At 41.9% G+C, this 17,220-nt stretch overlaps 1 protein-coding gene across 1 annotated transcript in view; it reads left to right on the top strand.

Annotated features, from left to right (window-relative positions):
- The window catches only part of PDIA5 (protein disulfide isomerase family A member 5), a 103,322-nt gene that overhangs the window by 66,067 nt on the left and 20,035 nt on the right, over positions 1 to 17,220 (top strand). Inside the window, exons 12-14 of the mRNA XM_074910492.1 lie at positions 2,683 to 2,753; positions 3,783 to 3,946; positions 6,485 to 6,615. Coding sequence (XP_074766593.1) covers positions 2,683 to 2,753; positions 3,783 to 3,946; positions 6,485 to 6,615 — 366 coding nt within the window. The remainder of the gene's footprint in view (positions 1 to 2,682; positions 2,754 to 3,782; positions 3,947 to 6,484; positions 6,616 to 17,220) is intronic.

Here is a 17,220-nt window from a genome sequence, read left to right as displayed (position 1 = left end):
TGTCCCTCTTTCAGATTCAGTTTAGTGTGGTGGCTTTTTTCCAGGCTGGCATATCATGCTGTCCTCTGTCAGGGGTAGAACAAGCATTGCATGATAAAGATTTGAGGACTTCAGTTTGCATTTAAGCGCCTTTAAAGACCTGATCACACTTCCCCTTTTTTTTAGGCATGAATGAGTTAGCTTTGTGGCAGTCATTAGTGCTGTGTCTGTGTGATGTTCATGAAGGAACCCGGAACAGTGACATTTTATAGTCTGGATATCTTTCTCAAAAATACTACTTACATGAATTTCAGATGCCTTGGAATGTTTTTTATTTCCTGGGCAAAGTATGCCTGGCTTGTTTGGTTTGGGTTTTTTTCCTCCACAAAGGTTTGTGAAAACTCAGGTTTGATGCTTTTGGTTAATCAGATCTAATGTTAATGATTGTGGAATACACTGTAGATTGTGTAGATACTGTATCTATAGCACAGTATGAAGCTTGCTCTGGCTGGAGGACACAGTGCATAAAGCCCACCAAGGTGAAGTTACCCCTGCAAAAAAGTATTTTTTGGTACTAATTTGAGCTAGTTAATTCAGAGAGGTTCCCAGGTATCTGAGCTGAGATGCCCTTTGTTTAGAAGTGAGGAAGAGCACAAAATGAAAAGTTCCCTGCTCCTAAAAGAAGAAATAAATCAACTCGGTAGGGTGTCAAAGGGAACTGTCAGCCCCTTCCACAAAGCCATATGCCTGCAAGTTTTCTGTGGGTGGCAAATAAATCATTTTGCCAGCCTCTTTCATGCTCTTAACCAAGACAAGCGGTGCTGAGACAGTAACTCTTCCTCAGCCTTTTCCAGCTTCTTCCTGAATTCAAAGCTGTCACATCAGGCTCCCAGCTTGGTCGCACGTGCTTGCACCACTGTGTAAAACCAAAGCAAAGTTTCCTGCTCCTTCTGAGATCCTTGTTCTGCTGCTCCTCTCACATTAAAGCATTAGTTTTGCTCAAAAGAAGGACATGGGGCTTTTTAATGCTGCAATCACTATGCAGATGACTAAGTGGCATGGACCTTAGCTAGTGTTTGAACTGGAGTTTGGTCTGAGATCAACCATTTGGGTAACTGCCATAATTCTCAGGTAGGATTTGCAGTCTTCATTCAAATGTAGCTGTAAACATGCCCTGAAAGCATTTAGTGCAGTGATTGGAGCTCTGCTGAAGTCCCTGTTTGCTACAGTGAAGTTACACCTGGATGTCCTACCACTTCTTGGCTGTGAGCACTCTCACTTGGGCTATATAAAACATGGTTGTCTGGTTGAGTTCAGGCTCTGGTTTGTGTCTGCTGGCTTCGGCAGTTGTCCCATTAGTGGGAATCAATGCAGCACTGAGATTCAGAGTCCTTGGTTAATTTTTCTTTCAGACAGTGTAAAAATAGCCCCAGTTCTGTTGCCCGTACACCTCAGAAATGTCTTTTGATGAAGCTGAGTTGAAACAGATTTTTAGGTGTATTTTCTGATACAAACTTTCAAAAGCTCACCAAAGTCTAGGCTTTCAAGTGCCCGTTCCAACAATAACAGCTGAAGAAAGAAAAGCTGGCTGCTGCTGCAAACAAGAGGAGAAAGCGCGGTGAGAGATTGCATTGAGATTACACTGCACCAGGGCAGGCAAGTGCCGTGCATCTGGGTCATGCCATGCGCCTTATTACAGCTCTCTGTGTGTCCGGTCTGCACGCAGGAGCCGGCCCTCGTCCCGCCTGGGTGTCGATCTCTGCCTCTCTGTCCCTTTGCGCTGACCCTGTGGGGTCTGGGGTTGTGCTGGTCCCTTGGGGGCAATAGCAGGGGCTGCGCGGGGGCGAGGAGGGGCTGTCACGGAGGCTCAGCATCGCGCCGCAGGCACTGACATAACGAAGTCGTAGCAGGAACCTCACCTGGTCCTGAAAGTTCAGCTTCCCTGGAAGCAGTTGCACCAGCTGAAAGCAGTTTAATTTACACCCAAATAATTTATTTTAAATCTGCTTTTCTTGCTCATGCATTCATTTTACTTTATTGTAATGTCAGCACTTAGCAGTGAAGTAATGGCAGATCTCTGGAGAACTTCGCACAAGCGAGAAAGCACCATTATCTCAGTTTTACAGGCCCTGCTTATGTTGAGAACATATGTGGTGGTGTAATTACACTGATGTGATTAAATCAGTGCAAATCCTTGCTAGAGGGACATGCTGCACCACTGTAAAGCAGGGCTTATTATCAGTGCAGTTTAATTCAAATTACATTACTCAATTAAGCTGTGCTAGTATAAACCTCAGCTTAAAGTCAGGAAGTCACGTGAAGGCCTGTGTTGTTTCTTTTTAAAGCAGATAAAGATTTGGAAACTGAAATGGGTGAGGTTATGCCTCACCCAAGAGCATGCTAGAACTGATGGGCTTGACAAATACTGTGTTTATAGTACTTTCTGGGAGGAAAGAGGTGTGGGTGCAGATTCAGGGGTTGTATTATTATTTTTTAATAGATTAAATTCTTTGGTTAAACCATAGTGACCACTTGGAAAAAATCCTAACTCATACTAAGGCTTTACAAATAAATTAAGTAAAATGCTTACTAAATTCTAGTAAATCTCTACCACATGGTTTTGGATTTTGATAATGGCTAGATGGGTCAATGAGTAACCATGGTGTGTACAACTTAATTGGATTTTTTTTTCTTTTTTGGCAGGGTGTGGGCACTGTAAGAAAATGAAGCCAGAATATGAGAAGGCTGCAGAGTTTCTCCATGTAGCCAGTGATGTAAGCTAATTTCCTTTATTATATCCTTCAAATAATCGGTAATAAATAACTAGAGTAATAAAAGTGACTTTTCTCCCTACAACAAATTCAGCTGTTCTCATCCTCCCACAGGACCCTTCAAAATGTGCTTCCAAAGTACAGTCTCATCGCTAATGCATGAGCCCTGCCAAAGTCTTAGAAAGAACATTCTGTCTTGAACAAAAACAAAATCGAAAAATGTTTATGTATTCTGCTGTAGGCCTTATACATAATATGATCAAATCCAAAATGGATTTTTTTTTTCCCTTACTTAAAGGCATCGAATGTGAAGAAACATAGGCTTTTATTTATGAATTAGATTTGGAAAAAAACAAAGGGGGTTGATCCCTCTTTCAAATACCCTGGTTTTATGGTTGCATCACTCCATTAGTTTCATCTTAAGTGCTCCATCAGCATGGCTGGAGAAGAGAGATCCGATAATATAAGTATTAGTGTTATTGATTCAGTCTCAAGCTGTGTACTCCATGCAAGAAGAGAAGTAGGATTAGTCTCCCCCATACTTTAAGCATCTTCACTGGAGACATCTAGAGTCTCTTTGTAGTTGTTGGAGAAGATGAATCACACTCTGCAAGTGTCTGTTCTCCCATGACTCTAAAGGTGGTCCATGTAAAGGTGCCAATAAATTGAGGAAAGATGAATTTGCCTTGAAGTAAACTTGTCTTTAACAATGCTTGTTTCTTCTGGGAGAAATTGGGATTTGTAGGAGGAAATGGCATTCCTGAGAGCAGCTCTTAAGCATTATAAAGTGAATTATATACAGGGAATCCTGTCAGAAATGGGAGGAGAGCAGGTAACACTCTGGTTACATTTAATCCATAAGATGTCCCTTCCTGGTTTTGCATCAGTCCTGTGTCTTTCTGTGTGTCTGTGCTGAGTACCTGAGAAAGTTAATGCACCTAGATCATGAGTGATTGCCCCCAAGCCCACTGTTTCCTGCCAGAGAGGTGTGTTTATGTTGCTGGGATTTACAGTCAGTGGTCTCTGTTTTAGAGTCCAGGTGTCCTTGCAGCAGTCGATGCTACCGTCAACAAGGCACTGGCAGAAAGATACCACATCTCAGGGTTTCCTACTTTGAAGTATTTTAAGGATGGAGAGGAGAAATACACTCTGCCACACCTCAGAACAAAGAAGAAGATCATTGACTGGCTGCTAAAGTAAGTTTTGAGGGTCTGAGATAGTATTCGGGTTCCTGATTAGTGACTCCTGAAGACTGCTTTGGTGAGGAAGTAAAACTTAGCTTCAGTGACTGCCTAAATCCCTTACTAACAAAACCAAACTGAATTCCAGTATTCAAAGCCATACAAACATGTATGTTAATTATGGTCTCTAATATGCCAAATCCTTTATTTGCTGTGGGGGTTTTTCATAGTTGTCCTGGTATTTCCTTCCCAAAATAAATATTTTTCAAATATACCCTAAGCCTCTCACTGGAGAAGGAATAGCAATGGCTCTGAAAAATAAACAGAACATTTGTTGTTCGCTCTTTATACTGAACAGCAGATTTCACTGTTAGTAACTGAATTTCTGCAGTTGTACTTTTCTGTTTCCAGCATTTCAGAGCCAATGCCTAGAATACCAGCTACATGGGGCTGAAGGAAAGCCAGCGAAACCAACAAAACCAGCACCTTTGTGTGCACCAAACAACTTTTCTTAGGTGGTGTGCTAAAATATACAGAATTAAGTTTGATGTATGATGAAAATAATTTCATTTCAAAGTAGTAAATTGCTGGTACAAGTCTCTCTAAGTATTCTGGAATAAAATATGCACTTCCTTTAGGTACTGTAGGCCTAATGTATTTTCTGCATTATTCAACGGGAGAAAAACTGCCAGTGTTTTGTGAAGTTTTAAAATCATTTAACCGTTAAGTGCAGTTGGTGTGAGGAATGTAATCTTAATTTTTCCCCTCTTACTTGGTGGAGGGAAGGGGGTTGTGTGGGGTTTTTTTGGTTGTGTTGGGTTTTTTTTTTTCTTTTTAAATTACATCTCTGAGTGCTTCAAATCAGATAATAGGTATGTTCTGGCAGCATCTTCATAGCATGTTGGGAAGCTTTATCTATATTTTATATTTCAGACATAGTACTCCTTTGGCCTCCCCGCATACTTGGGCTCCGGGCTGCTGTTTTGGATTTTAAGTCACTGTCCTAGTTTCACCAGTTTGCTGGAGTATTTTGAGCACTATGTAATTTATATTGAGTTAAACAGTCAGACTGACGCTGCCTGTACATGTTGGCAGGTCGATAAGCAGTGAGGAAGAGGGAAAGGGTGTTAATCCCTTCTGGATCTTGCTGTGTCTCTGGAAGACTTTTGTCTGCAGCCTCAGGTAGTCAGCGAAACGGGGGGAACCCAGACAGCTTGTCTCCTGCTCTGGGCTGCTGGATATTCTCTCAACTAGAGATGCAATAGAGTAAGATCCTTGTTTGCTGACCAGGGATAAAATTGTTACAGCTGCACTGAAGTTGATGGAAATAGGGATACATCTGGGGTGCAGGCTGAAGATAAAAGTACAGCTTGTTGTAAACCTGTCCCAGTGAGTGGTCTAGTCGCAGCCATGCGGGTTTAGGCTCTGGTCCCTCTGTGGTGACTGTAGCCTGTGCTGCCACACTATGTTGTTACCAGTGTCTTGGTAGCTTATTTCAGGTCAGTAGGGGAAGGTCTGTGTGAGATGAAGTCGCACCTCTGACTGTAACTGTAATCGATGATAGCTCACGCCAACTGTGTTCATATGAAAATTGAGACCGGCTGCCCTAATTCTTTTGATAACAACTGGCAACTCAGTATCGATGGAAATACAATGGATGTCCACCAAGTGACCTTGAGTAGGACTTTAAAAATCGAGTTTTTCTCCACTTGATTTTTATGTACCTGATACAACTTAAAATGGTCTCATTCAAAGTGACAGGAAAGTCTGAAAAGCTAATTTATTACCAAGGCGACATATGAAGATCTTTATACCATGGCACCATTCTGATGTTTTTATATAAGTAATCACTATTTAAGATACAGCAGGAATGAATTTAATGAGTCTGAGAGAAGTCTGTGAGCTGGTGAATAGCAGAAGTTTTGTTAGAGGCACTCTAGATGTGCAGGATTGCTCTGATCTAGTCGGTATGTGCAGTCATAATTGAAACCTGACATTCTCTTTATCAAGGTAAAATATTCCAGTTCAGCCACCCCCAGTCTTCCAAGTGGAACGATGCTGATTATTGCATCCTGGCTTTAATATCTGAATTCAAGAGAAGGTCATGAAATTCTTTATAGAAGCTTGCATGATAGCGATAAAGAGTACAAAAAGGATGTTTGAATGGAAGATGCTGTTCTATATTGGTTGCCTTTTGATTCCACCTGCTTGCTGTTCTTCTCAATTCATGCCTATGGATGATACAGTGATACAAGAGCAATGTTCTTTCCACCCAGATATTGGATACAATGTAGGAAATATTTATTCTGCATTCCTACTTATATGCCTGAGTAGAATCACTTAAATTATATTTTTATTGATTTACAGAAATTAACTTGCATCTTTTTTGTTGTTATTTGGTGTTGGAAATACCGAGTATGTTTTTCTACTGAACAGGCACCTTGGAGGATTGTTCAGCCTCAGTTCCCTCATGGTAGTTACGACCAGGATGTGATGCCCATTTGTCTGTTTCCAGAAACATTTTCAAAACTATCTCATTCCTTTCTTTTCTAGTCCTGAAGCACCACCTCCACCCGAGCCTGCATGGGAAGAAAAACAGACCAGTGTTATCCACCTTGCTGGAGAAGACTTCAGGGAGTCCTTGAAGAAGAAGAAGCACACTCTTGTCATGTTCTATGCACCATGTGAGTAAACACCTCTTTATGTGGATGGGTTTTATAAACCCTACAGTTTAGGAAATCCTGAATGTATTAATTCTGAATATGAATTCCCTTGCTGTCCCCAGACTTTAAAGGGTAAAGAGCTGATTCTGAATATAACTGCATGGGACCTTCATTGGCACGATTGTTTGTATCTTTATAAATGGAAACAAAACAGTATACAGTGTTTATTGAAAGAGTTATTATGTTAATGCAGACACCAAAGCAGGCAGGGGTACAAAATCAAAATAGATTTATTTTCCTCTGCTGCATTTTGTGGTCCATATAACAAAATGTGTTCCTTTGTAGCAGCACAATGGACATGGAGAGCCTGACTCATTAGTGCAGCACTTCAGTAGTGAAATCGATATAGTGATGTAGGAGGAATCAGTCCCCAGAGGCTGAGAACAAATTTTGATGGAAGAAATCTTGTCTGTAATAAATCTGCATTTAAATCTCCACTGGGAATATGGGCACAGCTTCCTCCTCCCAGATTGTTCTGCGTGTATTACACGCATGCTTTCTTTTTGAAGCTTCTGAGAATATTTCTAGAGAAGTTTTGAATTGGGCCCTTTATAAATTAGATAAGTGGGAGGGACCTCTTCTGTTTTCCTGTGTTGTCCCAGAGACAGGCAGACTTGGTACAGGTTCTTAACTTTTGAGGTGTCTGTCAGAGGAAGAAGATAATACTGGCACTTAGTATTAGATAGTATTAACTTGCTTTTTATAGCACCATGACTCAGCCCCCCCAGATACAAGAAGAATTCTTCCCTATCACATGGCCAGCCCTGCAATTCATGGGTAACCTTCAGATAAGCGGTTACTAACTCGTTCCTATTAAACTGAAAGTATTTTCCAAAAAGGGAGAAAAAGCTCAGATCCTTAATGTTTAATCAGGCAGCCCCTTATTTTGCTTTACTGTCAGAGAATTAAACATGAATGCGTTTGGGCTCCCACAAAGCTCTGCTGGTTGTGGGATGTGGGAGAAGGGAGGAGTGCATTTCAGAAGGGAGATTTCTGGAAGGTTGTGAAAGAAAAGGGAAGGGGATTTAATCCCTTCTCAACTCCAGTTCCCACCACCTGCTGACTAAAAGCTGCCCATGTGCCAGTAATTTCTGATTCATGGACCTCAACTGGTTAAGAGCAAAACTTTAAAATCGAATGATTGCACACGAAATGGTAAGATTTAGGAGTTTGTCATCTTTTGAGTTCTCTTTATCCAATGAGTGACTTCCTCTGGAAGAGAGATTTATTTCCCTTTTGGTTTTTACCTGCATCTTTTTAAGGCACTTAAATTCTTGGTCTTTTTTAAGGCCATGCCTAAATCAAAGACACTACATGCAGTGAGTATGTGGCTTTTGGGGTTGAAAGCGTGAAGCAACTTGCCTGATGGCTAATTATGATACTGTTCTTTACGAGTTGACTTGTACCCTTACACCAGGAGGGGTGAATAAAGATCAGGCTGGCCCTGTCTGTACGTACAGTCTATAAAAGCAGGGCTTGCATGGTGCAAGACTGTTGGGTCCTCTGCGGCTGCCCTTCAGATGTGTTCTTCTGGCACCATTTTGGATACAGTGCTGCATGAGAACACCTACGTACAGGACAGAGAGGTGTTAACTGGAACCACTTCTGGCTTTCCTGTGACTCCTAAGACAGTCAGTGTTGCTGTTGTATTGTCAGTATGTGGGTCATGCACAGTTTCTGATTTGTCAGATTTGTTCTCTCTAAATATGGAAGTGTCTGTGTGCAAAGCAGAAAGCAGGCACACAAAGGGAGTGTAACGAGCCTGTCCTTTGTTGGGTGCAGGGGAAAGTAGAAGATGAATATTTTAAATTTCTGGTTTCTGTGAAATAATAATTGATGCAATAGAATGGTACAAATTGTTCTATTTTTCAGCTTTTCTGCAGTGATAATGTGCCTCCTGCTAAATTTGATAGATTAGCTTTTGTTTACCATTTTCTCAATCTTGAGACCTCTTGGAGCTTACATTGCCAATTAGTCTTAACTTGCTTATTTTAGTGCAGAAGGAACATTGCTAAAATTGCCAGGCCCCATTATTTCCAATAATTTTCTTTTTCTATTCAGATCCACATCTTAGGTCAGTGCAGACTCATGGTACATTACTCCATTCACTTGTGACTCTATGACAGTATTTGTTACACTTACACATATGCTGAGATATTTTAAGATTGGGGGTGTGTGTATACATGTGTATATAAAGTATGTTTATATATAAATATTTATGCTAAGAAATGTATCTCTCATCTGTCATTAGAATTTAAAGCAGGAAGTTGAATATTCTGACCTTTGTAAAGCTTTCAGCTAGAGTGACAAACCTTTAGGCAAAGACCACAGATACATATCTTACATGCAAATTAAAACGAGATCTGGTTTTTCTGTGGCAGCTTCCAGTCCAAATTACTTAATATGTATAGGAGAACCATCAATCTGCTGCTCTGCCAATAATTCTGGACTGAGCCGAGTGGTGCTTTAATGGTACCAAATGGTGCTTTGCAGTGATACGGCTCTGGAAGAGAAGACTGCTACATCCACATGGAAAAGATGGGGGAACTCATTAATGTGGGTGAAGTGTAAAGGTTATTCCTGCTGCCTGTGGAATATTTTAAGGACTGAGAATCAGAATCAAAACCTTTTAAATTACTGGGAAAAAAATCCACTCTTGTGGACTTGAGACCCACAGAGTGTGATGTTCTTGGTTTCTGTACTTGGTTTCATGTTCCCATTCCTCCCTAGTGGTATCTCTATGCACTGTAATGACTGATTTGGAATAGGAGGCAGCAGCAGGGCAGGTCCCCAGTACTGTCTTGGAGTAAAAGTGCCAGCTATAGAAAAGCTAATACTAGTGCTACCTGTGCCAATAACTGCTTGGACCTGTTCTGTACCCTTTGTGGCCACCACACCATGCAGGCTCGTGATGTGTGCTGACCCTTGCTGGTGCTTCTCAGAGCTACACTTGGAGCAGGCTGCTGGTGGCTGTGCTGCACAGCACCTGGCCCAGATCTTCTCTGGACCCTTGTGAGGCTCTTGTGGTCTTAAGATGTAATTGTCATCCCATACCCTTACCTGTGAGTTCAAAATGGCTAAAATAAGAGGGGGACAATGATACAGTCTTCTGAAGTGAAGCATGGTGCCAGAGGTGTGTGTTGTGTCCTGAGGACTGCTGTGAGGGGTTCAGGGAGCACTGGAAAGCAGTAGGCTTATTGCACCAGCATTTGTGAGGTGCTTCGGGAGGGTTTGTGGGATCTATATTATCTCCATAGACCAGATGTTGGAGTACTAGATAACATCAGCTACCTGAGATTTCCTTTTGTAACTGCTTGCCTTCACCCAGAAATGGGGAGAGGGGACAACTAGTCTGAGTATGGTTTGGTGTACACACATAGGCTGGTATGTGGATGATCAGGATTGGGAGGCTGTGGACCAAATTGGGAATTGAGCCAAATGGACAAGAATAGATCCAGTCTAGCCCAGTTAGACTGCAGTACTTAACTGGGTATGACCAGAAGTACACCAGCTGCGTGTCTGTGGTTTACGTCTAGAGCTTGTTTCAAGACTCTCAGCACTAAATCCTGGACTGACCAGTTTGCATTGGTGCCTCTTCAGGGATCAACACACTGACTTTTCTTTCTTCTTTCTTATGTCCTTATTGTTTGTTCATATAGCTTATCTGAATGTGTTTTATCTGCATTTTTACTTTTATGTGCTCTCTCCACTCCATTATCCCACATAATTGAGATTTGACTTTGCCGATGCATTAAATTTTAACCTCCTCCTACTATAGCACTGAAAACTGTACAAAATAGAAGCAGTTGGTTGTGATTAGTTGTCAGAATCACAAAGGGCAACAAAGTTCCAGTAAATAACATGTCTTCTCAGTTGGAGATGTTTTTGCTGCATTACTCAAAGTGAATTAAGGAAAAAGAATGTGATTGAAGCTAGGTGAGCATTTTTCATTGAAATAGAGATGCAGATAGTTCTTCAGGGTGTACTGTGGTTTTAACCCAAAATCTGTCTGGAGAAGCCCTTAAGAGTCCTGCATGGAATTTTTTGTTGAGCCAATGCAAAGACCCATACCAAATTAAAGACTACCACATTCTCTAACTAAAACTCACACGGTTCCCTCTTCTGCCTTGTTCATCTCTGGGATTTAATACACCTTTTTGATGCTGTAAGTTGGTTATGTGACCATCAAGGTTTAGCTGTTCGTGGGTGATGCTCCCTCAAACTTATGCTAGGTCTTTTCTGCTCTTGGAGAAACGATTCAGAGCTGGGAACACAGGCTCCCTAGGTGGGCATCGTTGATTGCATTAGGCAGAACATCAGCAGCAGGTCAGGGGAGCTGATCCTTCCCCTCTACTCGGCACTGGTGAGACACAGTTGGATTGTCCAGTTCCAGGCTCCCCAGTACAGAAGGGACATTGATTCAATGGAGTGAATTCAGTAAAGGGCCGTGATGGTGATTAAGGATCTGGAGTGTCTGACATATGAGGAGAGGCTGAGAGAGCTAGGACTGTTTTGGCTGGAGAAGAGGAGGCTCAGGAGGATCTTATCACTATGCATAAGTGCTTAATGTGCAGGGTAAAGAAGACAGAGACAGACTTTTCTCTGCAGTGCCCAGGGACAGGACAAGAGGCAATGGGCACTAATTTTACTGTGGGGGTGGTTGAACACTGGAGCAGGTTGACCAGAGAGGGTGTGGAGCCTCCATCCTTGGAGATACTCAAAACCAACTGGACACAGTGCAGGGCAACCTGCTTTAGTTGATCCTGTTTTGAGCAGAAGAGTTGGACTAGATCTCCAATCACAGCAATACTGTGTTTCTAGGAATAGTAACACTAGAATTTGAAATATACAGCGGGTTTTTTGAGAGGGTTCATTTTGTTGTTTTGGGTTTTTTTTTTCCACCCTTCCCATCGAGTTCTGATTTTCTCTAAATACAGAAGGCTTAATAACACCCCCTACTAACTCTTTCACAGAAACAGAAGCTGTCCACTTGTGGCTCATAAGAATGAGAGACCAACACATGAAAACACATTCGTATCATTTTTCGGTCAAGATTGCTGCCCCCAAAGAAGCTACAAATGAATCAACTGTGTCAGAAACAGGAATTATATATAATAGACCAGTCATTAACAGGTCCAGATGATGAGGGTGGTGCAGAGGGGGGCACTTATTTCTTAGATCAGTCACTTTTAATGGAAAGGCTTGGCATTGAGCAAATTCATTCAGTTCCTACTTTTGTAAAAACACAAGGTAATAAGCAGTCTTAAAAATAAAGACTTTGAGCAGCAATGAGAAATAATAGGGGGAAAATGCTCCTTTTAATGGTTTGTAAGGGTGGCAGTTGCCAATGTTATTAACTTGCCAAATGGCCTCATTTTGTGGGACTCAACGGGGTTCACAGAATGGGTATTTTTAATAAATACTTTGCTGGGAGCTGATTTCCGGTTCTCTGTTCAGCAGTGAAACTTTCACTTCACTGGAAATTGTTTTTGTCAGCTGGAAAAGGTTATTTTCTTGTGAAGCCTGACCCACAGGGGTTACCCAAAGAACACCCAGAAATAAACAGTACTGAGAATGATTTTAATGAGGCATTTTTGTATTGAGTAAGTAGCTGCACTGCAACAAGAGGATGTGCAGTTTAAGAGGTATCAGCCTTCTTGGCTCTTCACTTAAATTTTTTGCAGGGTTTTTCTTTCAGACCTAGAAGAAGTGAATGAGGGTCCTTAATCTGTGTTGCACCTGATAAAATCACAGAAGACTTTGGGATGCTGTTTCAGCCATTAAAAGGCTGTGTGTTTTACTCCAAGCTGTTAGTGGGAGATGGTACCTGCGTATTGTTCTGATGTAAAACAAAGAGAATTCTTTGTCTTCCAAGTCAAGCAAGAATCTTGACATCATTGCCATCTGATGGATCATCTGGCCATCAGTAAGAAGTAAAGGAATCAGGTGGTTGTTCAGCAGTAAGAAATCAGATAGGGATCGCTATTTCAGTTTAGGCTAAATCTGTCTTTCCCTGTGTGTTTCATCAGCAGTGCATAAAATGCTGAGAGCTAAAGCAAACTTGCATTAATTTTACCCACAGGCTTTGTTTCAAATTATTAATCATTCTGTATCCTGGTATGCTCCTCCTCTGTCTTCATAATAAAAACTGCCCAGTTTTTTCTGTCCAAGCTATTCATCGAGGACTATGCAATGACAAAAAAGCACTTAGCTGAGAGTCCTTGCCAGAGTGGGTTGCACTGTGTGCAGAGTGGGTGCAGACAGTGTTTTGGCTGTTAATGCTAACAGTCGGGAGAGCCAGTGTGCTCCTCCGGCCCAGCTAGCTTGCTCCTGGGACCCAAGCTGTCATCAAAAAGCTGTTCTTAAGAAAGTGGTAATGTCTCCTTTTCATCCCTCCCATTTTTTGAAGTAAGCTGAGACAAAGCTGTTTGTACCGTATCTCAGCCTTTGCACAGGAGGGTTTGGTGAGATAATGGTGCGCTCTGGCTAAGCTGGACTGCTGTGACAAAACACGGCAATTTTGACTGACCGTGAGGCTTCAGCCAGTGGCTGCTGGGCATGAGATGACCCATCTGGGTCTCAGTGCTGAGCAGACCTGGATGGCATAGTTCTTCCGTATGAAGAATGCACATTGGGGGCTAAAATACTCAACAGTTAATGGGTCCAGATGCATGGAGCAAAGCAGCAGCGCAGGTGAATTCAGTGTCCCACGATGGCCTCAGATTGGCTCCTGCAAGAGGTTTTCCCATCACTTGCAAGCACATCTTGTTAAGTTTTCATTAGGAGGCTGTATCAAAGAGCCTGAACAAAATGTGTGTGTTTGTAAATGAAGCTTAAGCTATCAAAAAATTATTAAAAACATGCTGAACAGAAAGAATCCATTTCAAGGCAAAAACCCTTGCAGGAAGGATTTTCTGGTTGTTGACTGAGGCAGAAGCGAGGTCTGGACCCTCTGATAACGACGCTTTAAATCCTGCGTGGGCTGGCGCTGCAGAATTTTGATATGTTAGCTCTGCCACTAACAGGTTTCTCTCCTGCGTAGTGGTGCTCTTGCTACAGGCTTACTTTAGCAAGGTGCATTCCTGTCTGTGTAAATAGTACAGATGCCACAGAGCCCATTAACAGGCTGGTTTTGATAAAGGATGAATTTATGGAGTGGTCTCTGCAATCAGGCTGGCAGAACTGCTCTTAGCCCCAGTATTTGTGTCGAGGATATTAATTAGCACTGAGAGAACAGTTTCAACTGCTCTTGACTCAGAAGTTGAGGCACCACTTAGGACTGCACATCGCCATGACAGAAGTGCTCAGAGGTGGCTGTTGTGGAGCTGTGGCATTAAGCTAAATTTTGTCCAGGTGATCTGGCTGCTCTTGTTTTGTAAGATAGCATTCATGCTTTAAATCTTTCATAAGCCCAAACTGTTACAGCTGCTTGAATTGAAGAATATTACCTGTATATAAATAGTTCGGGCTTGTGAGAAGGGGAAGAGGAGGGAAGTATGTGCTCTTGCCCTGTGAAATTCTCCCCTTGCAGACACACAGCTGTGTTGGTTCAATGTCATGTAAAGTCTGTGTGGGGTGCAGTAGGAGAACTGAACTATGAATATGCCACCCACCCTTAGCCACTGTCATCAAACCCATTTCCAATAAGACAGATGCTTTTTCTGATGGTGCAACATTATCATAACAGGGGCTGCCTTTGAGCCTTACTTAGCACAGATGTAGTTCAATGGTGCCTCCCCCAGCACTCTGCTGGACCACTGCTAACTTAGAGCGGTTTATCTTCTGATTACCAGTTGCATCCACTGGCATGTTAGCTGCCAAAATTATTTTGTGTGCTCTTTAACTGATGATAACTTGGTTAGCTGCTGTTACCGGCTTCATTTGTGCCACATGGGCCAGTGACACAGTTTATCTGGAAAATCCAGGTCTGCTGGAACTGATGCTTAAGTTTTGTTCTGGATGTAACTATTGCTCTTTAACCGTTTCTGTCCAGAGGTGGCTTGCTCTACAGCTTTCCATCTTAAAGGACTGCTTTTTGCCAAATGCCAGGTGGCATCATGTAATTTGTAATTCACTGCACTCAGTCATATCCTTGCCTTTTATAGTGGATAAAACACTCCAGGAGTTTTGTGCCATCTTCTCCTCTTCTCACCTTTGCAATTTGGCCTGGTGACTTTATTGCTGCGATTGCAATTGTTCATGTCTAAGTCTGTGGTTTCTAAAGATTTGTTTTTTGTATTCCTCATCTCCTCGGTATACTCCCAAAGTGCTGCAAAATAAGAGTTCAGATAGCTTGGAAAAAAACACAAAGCCCACCAGCAGGCTGTGAAATTGGTAGTAGGTTGCCTGTTGTTAAGAGCAGTGAGGCAAGCCCTGGTTGACCCGACGCTTAACTGAAAAACCTCATGACCTTTTTCAAATCAAAGGACAAATACCCTCCTTTCAATTACTAATATCTGTGTCTTGAAAATATGATTATGCTGTGTGTCAGGTCATGTCATAAAATGAGCTTTGGTTCCACGTATTCAATTAAAAGGCTCTCCAGTTCTCCACTGGTAGAACAAATGCGAATTAACCTTTCAGTAACATCTCCAAATGCCTTTCTCAAATCTGCTTGTGGATTCAGTAACTTCTGCAGCTACACCAGTTGTGTTGGTTTAAGAAGTATACCCATTTTCAGCTCTTATCTGTGCAGTTACTGTCTATAGCCTGTCTTTTCTTGATTGACCAAGTAATATTCTTGTTTTAATTCTAGTTAATCACTTGGAACTCTTGAAGTGGAAGCAGGCTTTGCTTTACTCTGTGGTCTACAAGCTCCTGGGTTTGCTTTGATAACTGCGCAATGTGCTGCTTTCACTTGCTTAGAATTGTAGTCATTTAAAAACCAATAACGGAGGGCAGTATCTACCCCTGTTATTTAAACGGTGATGATTTCAAGCAGAGATGGGGAATCAGAAAGTCATTCCCTGCTCTGCACTTGGCACACTGAAGGCTCCATCCTGCCACGTGCTGAGCCCTCTGAGGTCCCGATGGTTTTGCAGTTGAATGAATGGAGTCAGCACCTTGCAGCCTTGCTCCCTGACAGGCAGGATTGTGAATCCTGAGAGTCACTTAACCTCTTCCTGACTCCATTTAACCTTGGTTGTAATGACAGAGGGGGATAATCACATCTGTCTCTCTTAGGGGCAATTTGAAGCCTAATTAATTGATATTAGTTAAAGCATTTGAGATTACCCGTTGAGAGGTACTAAAGGAAGCTGGGGGCTGAGGGGGGAGCAGAGCCCTTCCTCATGCTGAGGGTAGAGCACAGACAGCACAAACACCATGGTCTCACAAATCACTGGGCTTTCAGATCTCTAAGTAGTTGGCCAGGTCTTTGCTATTGAAAATACAGTTTAAGTTAGTATATTTGATATGAAAACAGTCTATAATGTATGCATGTTTAAACTATCTCTGAAAAAATCTCATGTAAAATATATACACATTGTTTTGTTACTTTATCAGATTTTATTATGTACAAGATGCTAAAAGCACACATGGAAACAACATGGGTGGGGTTATATGTCGTTATGTATTAATAGTGGGCAAAAAGTATAAGCTTTCTGAAGTCACAATGCCTGATCTGCACTGGTGTAGAGCCACTTTAGTTAGGATGCTCAGGTTAGGGTCATCAGGACTGTCATCCTTGCCTGAGCAGTGGGGCCGTGCTGGCACACTGCAGCTCCTGGCCACTCGGGAGATGGTGATACAAGGACAGCAAAACCATATCACCTCTGTAACAGTTTCAGCTCAGCGATGTGAGTCAAGGACAGGCTGCAGTCTGGTCAGGTAGAGAACCACTGCATGAAAGCATCTTTTTTAGAAAACCATTTCCTTTCAGACTAAAAATTACTAGTGATGGGGAATTGAATTTCCTGTCTGAATTTGACTGGCTTCAGCACACAGCCAGCTCTGGAGGTTACTTAGCCCTTGGCACTCTGCTTGAATAGCTTGTTACTATGAAAACTAGATTGACTTTTCTCGATTTCTATTGCTTCTTTATCTTTGGATTTAAGCTGTTGACACACTGAGCTTCCTGACTCCCTTTGCCATGAAGCACACCTTCCAGTCCTGTTGTTTTTCTCATGGGTCTTCTGAGCCCTCTCCAGCTCTTGATTTGTGGACCCAGGACTGCAAAAAGCATTTTGGAGGTGCCAGGCATAGAGTCCCTCTCCACACCTACTTAATATTTTCATTTATATATTCAATGAAGTCCTTTTTGACAACTCCATCATTTTCTTTCAAAGCTATATTGCTAGTATTGTTTGGATTTCTTTTGCTTCTAATACATTTAAAGCCCCTTATATACTTAAAACATCATTATTACCTCTGCTGACTGTAGATACTGCTTTGATGTCCATTTGCTTCCTTTATCTATTCTGTACAAATTGTTAGCTTTTGATTTATATTCATTAAAAACAGCTTCACCTTTCTTCTGTGTGCTATGCTAATACAGCTTCCACTCTTCTAAGGAAACTGAATTAACCTTGTGCTGTTCAGCTGTAGAGAGGTTATATTATATCACTG

The sequence above is a fragment of the Athene noctua genome, chromosome 7 (genome assembly GCF_965140245.1).
Source record: "Athene noctua chromosome 7, bAthNoc1.hap1.1, whole genome shotgun sequence".
NCBI classification, from domain to species: domain Eukaryota; kingdom Metazoa; phylum Chordata; class Aves; order Strigiformes; family Strigidae; genus Athene; species Athene noctua.
The sequence above is the reverse complement of the archived record's forward strand: the minus strand, read 5'-3'. Positions and strand labels throughout refer to the sequence as shown.